General features: G+C 36.2%; 1 protein-coding gene across 1 annotated transcript; it reads left to right on the forward strand.

The window, feature by feature from the left end:
• The first annotated feature begins 1,016 nt into the window (after positions 1 to 1,016).
• On the forward strand, positions 1,017 to 6,416 carry LOC125909755 (olfactory receptor 4K2-like). Its single transcript, XM_049613216.1, has one exon. The coding sequence runs from the start codon at positions 1,966 to 1,968 to the stop codon at positions 3,004 to 3,006; it is 1,041 nt and encodes a 346-aa protein (XP_049469173.1). The 5' UTR covers positions 1,017 to 1,965; the 3' UTR covers positions 3,007 to 6,416.
• Positions 6,417 to 9,000: the final 2,584 nt, after the last annotated feature.

Here is a 9,000-nt window from a genome sequence, read left to right on the forward strand (position 1 = left end):
AAAAACCTATATCCATACTCCAGGCTTTTGATGCTTACTAAGAATCATGGTGATTTCAGTAGGCTTGTGACTCTCAAACTACATGGTGTTTTTGATTCCTGATGTATAACTGGTAGGTTAAAATCTGGAAATAATATTAAGGATCTTGGGAAGCGGTTGTGTTTTGTGTTCTTCAGGTGGCAAAAACAATTCATTTAATAATTCTATAGAGCAAATACAATGGAGTAGCAAAGAAAAAAAATAACGAAGATGTAAAGATAGATGGTTCCACTAAATAGGAATTAAATGTGAATTCTGTAGATGAAAGGAGAAAAAATTCTGACAACTGTTTATTCAGTTACAATGAATATACAATATATTCATCCTATATACATATACATATACATATATACATATATATAGATTAGGCATAATAGTTTCTGAGTTTCCATTACTAATTACATTATCAAGTTAGGAAAACAGAAGAAATACTCAAATGTGTGAGGCTGAGTATTTTCAGTGCATTTAATATATCAAGGTACTCATAATTTTCATTTAAAATGAAGTAATTTAACTTCAAAAAGATGAAACGATTTTTGTAAGAACACGTCTTTTCCTAAATCCCTGCACTGAAACTAGGTTTGAATATTTATACTGTAATTATTATTATTAATGAACTAAAACAAGCTGATTATTTCAGAACAGTATTCTTAACTATGAATTTTGAAACCTAGAGAATTCTTAAATGTTGCCCAGGAAATATGATAGGTGCTTTATACAGACTATCTAATTTAATCTCTCGATCAAGATCAAGGTAAGATCAAGGCCACACAGCAGGGTAAGGACACCTTAACCCTTTGAATTACTTTGCCACAGTCCAGTTTTAATATTTCTGGACTATTGTTCTCTGATAAATTTTACAGATATTTATCAATATTGAAAGAACAATTTGAGTATTTGCAAATGGTTTATGAAACCTAATTTTTTGTCATGGAAAAACAGGAGATTATTTAAATTAAAAAAAACATCACAGAAGGTATTTGCAGAACTTGAAATGTGCTGCAAATTACAAACTCAATTTTGAAGAATGAGTCTGAGTCCTTAATGTGTCTTTCCCACCCTCCCCCAAGTGGCTCCTGTGTCACCTTGAGATACCACCATCTAAGTGGATTTTTAAATTTGTTTTGTTTTGAGCATTATGGTACTCAAGGATGTCCAACACTTATCTTGTGTATCTCCTTGTCCAGTTGTAGAATATATTTTTTTCTAGTCTAAAAAAATAGTTTTGTTGGAGTAGCATGAGAAGGAGGGATATTCTCTCTCTTTCAAATGTTTCTATGGGATCATAAAATAAAATTGAGAAAAACTCATAGGTACACCTTTTGGTTATCAATAGTTTAATGGGGTCAAGAAAGTAACTTATTATTTATATGTTTAAGTATTAAGAATAGTACTTATCAATAGTGAGAAAACAATTTGAAAATTTGCAAGTAAAGTAAGGGTGGAACTGGATTTTTTCTGTAGCTGAGAAAACAGAAGGTCACTAGTTATTACCCTGATAGGAGACACTAAATGGGTCTTCTGAAATTATTATGTTAAACTGTTGTTAAATCCAGTGCTCAACAATAATGGATTTGACATCATCATATTTTTATTGTTATTGTTTAACAGAAAGCTTGGAGATTTCAACCATCATTTAATTTTTTATATACCTGAATAATAAGTAGAGCACACTTAGTGTAATTCTTCCTCTATAAATATGGATTATATAACTACTTAGTATCCAGAATATTAGTGTGTGGTTATGTGATGAATATAACCCAAAATGTGCTGATGTTGGTCAAAATCAAGAAGTTGTCCATTTGAAGTGATATCTGATAGCAATTGTTAAATTTGTGCCAAAAGGAAAAATCTTTACTGAGATAGTTGTTAGTTGGCTTTTAGGTAATCAGTTTTCTTGTGAATTATTGATACCATAATTCCTTCATGTGTAATTGTAGAAGTGTCACATTTTCTAGCTCTGTAATTTTGTCCTATTTTGTCATTCCAGAGCAGAGTCTGCAGATCATGGAGGGATTCAACCATTCTGGAGTATCTGAATTTGTATTACTTGGACTTACTGATTCTCCTGAGCTCCAGATTTTTTTCTTTGTGATGTTTTCTGTTTTCTATTTACTAACTATGTCGGGCAACTGCTTGATTTTGCTCACAGTCCTATGCACCCCACACCTTCACTCCCCCATGTATTTCCTCCTCAGCAACCTGTCTCTCATTGACATGTGCTTGTCCTCCTTTGCCACTCCAAAGATGATCATGGACTTCTTTGCTGAGCATAAGACCATCTCCTTTGAGGGCTGCATTTCTCAGATCTTCTTTTTGCACCTTTTCACTGGGACTGAGATTGTGCTGCTGATCTCCATGTCTTTTGACAGGTACATTGCCATATGCAAACCTCTCCATTATTCAACAATTATGAGCCAAAGAGTGTGTGTTGGGCTTGTGGTAACTTCTTGGACAGTGGGCTTCCTGCATACCTTGAGCCAGTTAGCTTTTACTCTCTATTTACCCTTCTGTGGTCCCAATGTTGTAGATAGTTTCTTCTGTGACCTTCCTTTGGTCATCCAGCTGGCTTGTGTAGATATCTATGTTCTTGGAATCTTCATGATCTCAACTAGTGGTGTGATTGCTCTTGTAAGTTTTCTGCTTTTGCTCACCTCCTACGTCATTGTTCTTGTCACTATCAAGGACCACTCCTCCACAGGATCATCTAAGGTTTTTTCTACCTGCACTGCACATTTCCTAGTTGTGTTAATGTTCTTTGGGCCCTGCATCTTCATCTATGTGTGGCCTTTCACCAACTTCCTGGTGGACAAAGTTCTGTCTGTTTTCTATACCATCTTTACTCCCTTTCTGAATCCACTTATCTATACTTTGAGAAACCAGGAAATGAAGACGGCTGTGAAGAAGAAACTAAGTAACCAATACCTAAATCTTGGGAAAACTTCTCCAAGATATCCAGTGCAATGAATCTCCTGAGATTTATATCATCAGTTTATTTTTATAGCAATATTTAGTATCTTCATTTCAAGTCTTTTAGTTTAAATTCACAAAAAGAAGAAGCCAGGGTTGAGAGATGTGAAATAATCTTGTCTAAAAATTACTGAGATGTTTGTGAGCCTTTTGAGGTTACAGACACGTTTGAAAATCTGCTGAAATCTATAGGTTATTTTCACAGAAAACTGCACATATAATCAAAACATAAATTCAGGGCTTCATATACCCATGAATCCTATCAACATACCTCAGCAACTTAGAGAAGCCTGAGATAAAATACTGTTCTCTTGTCTTCTACCCCAGAACATTCCTACTCAGTTGCACAGCCTTGTGGTACTTTGATGGTGTCCACTTGCAGAACTTTCTTTAAAAGTGTTTATTTTTCATTAGAAATATTTTTATGGGAAAATTCAAATGGTGAAGAGATTCTTCTGAGTCAACTTTGAAGAAAAGAGAACAGTTTGGAGGATCTGAGATTTAACAATCTGGTTTCTTAAGAGGTGTATAGATCATTACCACACTTGATAATTGATATAGCAAATAATTATTTAAACAGCCATTTGTGAAGTTTAAACCATAGAAAGTAAACAACTAAAATATGATTCTCTCCTAAAACCTGGCTGAATGTCAGAGATATGATGCATTCATTTACTCTCAAGACTAAATGCTTGAAAAATTAACTACTTAATTCATGACAAGTTTGTCATTTCCAAAGTAAAACATTACAAAACTTTATTAGTCTTAGTATGAGTTTTGTCTCTCATTCTCAACATAACGTAGCCTAGAGGAAGAAAAGATGAAACTAATTTAAAAAAATACATAGAACAATTCTTCCTAATCTGGCTTATTAGTGATTGTGTTAAACATACTTTTTATTCCAAGACATTTTTTGAAAATCAGCTAGCCAAACCATTTCCCTAACAGTGGAAGAACCTAAGATACAGAAAATTCTTAGAGCTGGTTCAAGACTGAATTACTGTAATGGTTAAAAGTCATTGCTCTAAATATACCTAGATCCCAGATTTAATTTTGGATCTGTCATTTCCTAGTTGTGTTATCCTGGGAGTTTCACTTCATCTCTCTACCCTGTTTAATCTCTAATATGAAGATGATAAAAATTGTTGTGACCATTTTATGGAAAGTGGACACAACAGACTCCAAAAATGTCATTTTCTTTTCCCTTCCCAACTACACAGACTCTTACCCAAAATTCATTTTATTTTTAAGTAGTATACCTTTAAAGAATAACCACATTCAGGTGAAACCAGTAGCTCACAAAATTTGACATTCTAGTTTTAGGACGTCTCTTTGCAGCTTCTTAAGACATATGGCAGAAAAACAAATAGAACACTTTCCAGTTTTCCATTGTTAACATGGAGGGTGGTTGTAGAAATTAGAATGCCAGATACTTTGTGTTTTTTATGAATAACAATGTACTGATAGGCTGCATCTCTTTGAATTGACCGAAGTTTACGAAAATAATTTAGGAAATGATCTGTTATGATGACATTCATGGTATTAATAGTTTCTTACATTTATTCTGGACTTTTAAGGTTTCAACATGATTCAACACAATCTTCAAGATAAATATTTAATATCTGAAGTTAAATAATGTGGCAGAGGTTTATGAAGAAATGTAGTATTGGAGCTAGGTATAAAAACCACATTCTAGTTTAAAATACTAGTTAATTTTTAGCCAAATCATAAACTCTTTATTCTTGCCATAAAGTCAGTCAAATGAGAAAAAGTAAAAATGTCCTTTTGTCTCATCTCCATTCTTTAGCAAAAATTATCATCTTTGTTTTAAAATATAAACCCTGCTTCTGGGGTGCCTTGATGGCTTGGTCAGCTAAGTGTCTGACTCCTGATTTCAGCTCAGGTCATGATCTCATGGTTTGTGGGATCAAGCCCCATGTCGGGCTCTGTGCTGACACCATGGAGCCTGCCTGGGATTCTCTTCCTCTCTCTCTGCCCCTTCCCCACTTGCTCACTCGCTCTCTCTCAAAAATAAATAAACAAATAAACATATAAAATAAAATATAAACCCTGCTTCTGAAATAGCAATCTTTAGTTCAATGACTATTTATTGAGCACCCATTCTGTTTAAGGTCCTTTCTGGGTGCTGATGATACTACATTAATGTACAAGATCTATTTCTCTGTTTTTGAGGGACATATGTTTAGCAATTAGATGGGACCAGTCTTGAATTCCAATTGCATCGCTTTCTTGTTGTACAACTTTGAGCAAGTATTCCTAACGTTTCTAAGACTTTGTTTTCTCACCTATAAAATGTGGATCTAGTATATAACCACTAGGAATGTTGTGAAAATTGAAAAGACATGTAACACAATTAGCAGTGCTTGGCATTCATTAAACGTTTAACCAATACTAACTAATAAATATTACTTAGTGCCATTGTGTTAGATATGCACAAATGACAGGGTAAATGGAATGGAAATAGATGTGCTTACCTGAACTTAAAGGGCATGGTTTTAAGACTGTTTAGGATGTGTCAATTTACCTAATATTAACTAATGTTAAACTATTGGATTTGTGCCAATTATTAATCTTTGGTGCATTTATGTAGTTAATGTTGTCCTTTGTATGTTTGTGTTTTGCAAAGGAAGTATTATATTTTAGAAGTTTCTTATTCATTTTAAGTTTAAATATATTCCAAGATTGCATAGGAGGGAAAAAACAATGCACAATGTTCTACAGGTCAGTGTCCTGTTTCACGACAATGTTTTTAAATAAAGTTTTTATGATTGAAAAGTGATAAATATTATTCATGTATTTTGTCTGTCTTTATGTTTTACCCATTCAAAAGATAGGGAAATGCTTTAAATTCTTAACTGTGAGGGGCAGCTGGGTGGCTCAGTCAGTTAAATGTCTGACTCTTGATTTTGGCTCAGGTCATGATTTCGCAATTAATGAGATCAAGCCCCAAGTTGGGCTCTGCACTAGCAGCATGGAGCCTGCTTGTGTTTCTCTGTCTCCCTCTCCCTCTACCCTCCCCCATGCTTGCTCTCTCTTAAAATAAACAAACATTAAAAAAAATATTAACTGGGAAATGAATGGTGACATTTACCTATTCACTCTATATTCAGCTTATTAATAAAGAAGTTACTGGGGAACCTGAGTGGCTCATTCGGTTAAGCAGCTGACTTCAGCTCAGGTCATGATCTCACGGTTTGTGGGTTCGAGCCCTGCTTTGGGCTCTGTGCTGACAGCTCAGAGCCTGGAGCCTGATTCCAATTCTGTGTCTCCCTCTCTGTCTGCCCCTCCCCCACTCACACTCTGTCTCTCTCTCCTTCAAAAATAAATAAACATTATAAAAAATTTTAAAAAAATAAAGAAGTTACCACTATAGGCAGAAAGATCTTGTCCAGATTTACAGAAATATAAGGGAATAATTTGGACACATGGTAGAAGTATTATTTAAGAAACTGTTAAAATTGGAATTGTGAAATTATAGCATCAAGTCAGACATTTCATTTGGCTAAGATATCCCTGAAGCTTTGGATAAATATCTAATTTCTACCTGGGCATTTCTGTGGTTAAGCCTATTCCTGGGGAATCAGTTAAACCCCAAACTATATTTACAGCTCATTTTGATAACTTTATTTCAGTATAATTGGTCTTCTTTACACTCCTATGTACTTTAGTTTGTGTTTGCAATATTGTTCCAATGAGGAGGCTAGAGACACACATGTCTCCCCCTGCTCCCCCCGCATGACTAAGAACTCCCAGAGTGGGGACTGTGAATAGCACCAATGAAGCCAGGTTGTCTGATCTAAACTCAGATTTACACCACTTACTAAGCCTCTGGTTTGGTACAAGTTTGTCATTGTCTATCCCAGTTTTTTTAAATTCTTTTAGCAGAGTTTGGAAGCCAACAGCCTGCATTCACAACATGCTTGTCTTTCCCTAAAAGGTTTATAAAGAAATCAAGCTAATTCAACAAAATTAGAGACTGAGAGATTTCACAATATAGCTTGATAGATTTTTTAAAAATTTTTAATGCTTATTTATTTTTGAGAGAGAGAGAGAGAAAGAGAAAGAGAGAGGGAGAGGGAGGGACAGAATCCAAAGCAGCTCCAGACTCCATGCTGTCAGCACAGAGCCCGGAGTCAGGGCTCGAACTCATGAACCATGAGATATAATCTGAGGTAAAGCTGGACACTTAACTGACTGAGACACCCAGGCATCCGAGCTTGATAGATTTTCTTAAAAAAAAAAAAAAAAAGAAAAGAAAAGAAAAGAAAGAAAGGAAGAAAAAGAAAAATAACCCTGCCAACACTGGACCACAATTCTAAGTTGCAGCTGAGTTTTCAGATTCGGCTAATACCAGAGATCTCCTCTCTCTGTTTTGTCTTGAACTAGGCCACTCCATTCATGCATATTACTCCAACAGTTTCTGATCCTTATAAAGAATGTATAGGGGCGCCTGGGTGGCTCGGTCAGTTAAGCGTCCGACTTCGGCTCAGGTCACGATCTCACAGTCCGTGAGTTCGAGCCCCACGTCGGGCTCTGTGCTGACAGCTCAGAGCCTGGAGCCTGTTTCGGATTCTGTGTCTCCCTCTCTCTCTGCTCCTCCCCTGTTCATGCTCTGTCTCTGTCTCAAAAATAAACATTAAAAAAAAAATTTAAAAAAAAAGAATGTATAATATGTATAAGATGTATAATATGCCTTTTCCTTCACCATGCTTATAACTTTTCTTCCAGCCTTAACCCATACTTTGACACAATTCAATTTTGCCCCCAACTTTTGATGGCTCACTCTCAACAAACAGCATTTATTGTATCTCTTTGGAATACTGATATTTCTATAAATTTCTATATGAGGATTTAAGCCTAACTGGGATACAAAAAAATTCATTATACTTCTATCTTCTTCTTTTTTTAATGCCTTTCTTCTCCTATGTCCTGATTTTCTTTTGACTACACTCCAGTGGAAATTTGCTCTTGGTCACTTGTATTTCATTTTATATTGAAGAGCTACCTCAGCATTTTTAATTATAGGAGGATAGGACTGCCCTCTTCTTGAAATAGTTCAGTATTAGAACAGAGGAGATGACATTTACTTAGGTAGAATTTTCTGCTTCTGTCAAACAGGTGCCACCTTAATATCCCCCTTTAGTATAGATATTCCAAGAAATGTTTTTTTTAATGTTTATTTATTTTTGATAGTGAGAGAGAGAGAGAGACAAGTGTGAGAGGGGGAGGGGCAGAGAGAGAGGGAGACACAGAATCCAAAGCAGGCTCCAGGCTCTGAGCTGTCAGCACAGAGCCCGATGGGGGGCTTGAACTCATGGACCATGAGATCATGACCTGAGCTGAGGTTGGAAGCTTAACCGACTGAGCCACCCAGGTGCCCTCACTCCAAGAAATGTTTTTTGGGGCTTTTTTTGTTTGTTTGTTTCAGGATATATGCTCTGTCCTTTGGAAACACAAATAATAAGACATTATCCCTTACCTTTAAAGAGATTATATCTAGTACAAAGAAAAGTAATCACAACGCTGTGTCATAATGGTCATGATGTAAGTTTGCACATGGTAATATGGAGACTTAGGAAAGGGCATGTCCAAATGTGCCTGCAGAGTCAGAGAAAGCTCCTCAGAGGTAGTGCTGAATCTGAGACTTGAAGGCAAAATTGGGGGGAAAGTATGCCACAGGGAAGGAACAACATGGGCAAAAAGCAGAGAAAAATATAAATGCCTAGTGAACTCAGGAGCTGCATATGGTTTATTATTTTTAACGTTTATTTATTTTTGAGACAGAGAGAGACAGAGCATGAACGGGGGAGGGTCAGAGAGAGACGGAGACACAGAATCTGAAACAGGCTCCAGGCTCTGAGCAGTCAGCACAGAGCCCGACGCGGGGCTCAAACTCACATACCGCGAGATCGTGACCTGAGCCGAAGTCGGATGCTTAACCGACTGAGCCACCCAGGCGCCCCTGGTTTA

This window comes from Panthera uncia (assembly GCF_023721935.1).
Source record: "Panthera uncia isolate 11264 chromosome B3 unlocalized genomic scaffold, Puncia_PCG_1.0 HiC_scaffold_1, whole genome shotgun sequence".
Classification (NCBI taxonomy): Eukaryota; Metazoa; Chordata; class Mammalia; order Carnivora; family Felidae; genus Panthera; species Panthera uncia.

Bases quoted from the DNA above. Each gene is read 5' to 3' on its own strand.
- LOC125909755 (XM_049613216.1), top strand. From the start codon at position 1,966: ATGTGTAATTGTAGAAGTGTCACATTTTCTAGCTCTGTAATTTTGTCC.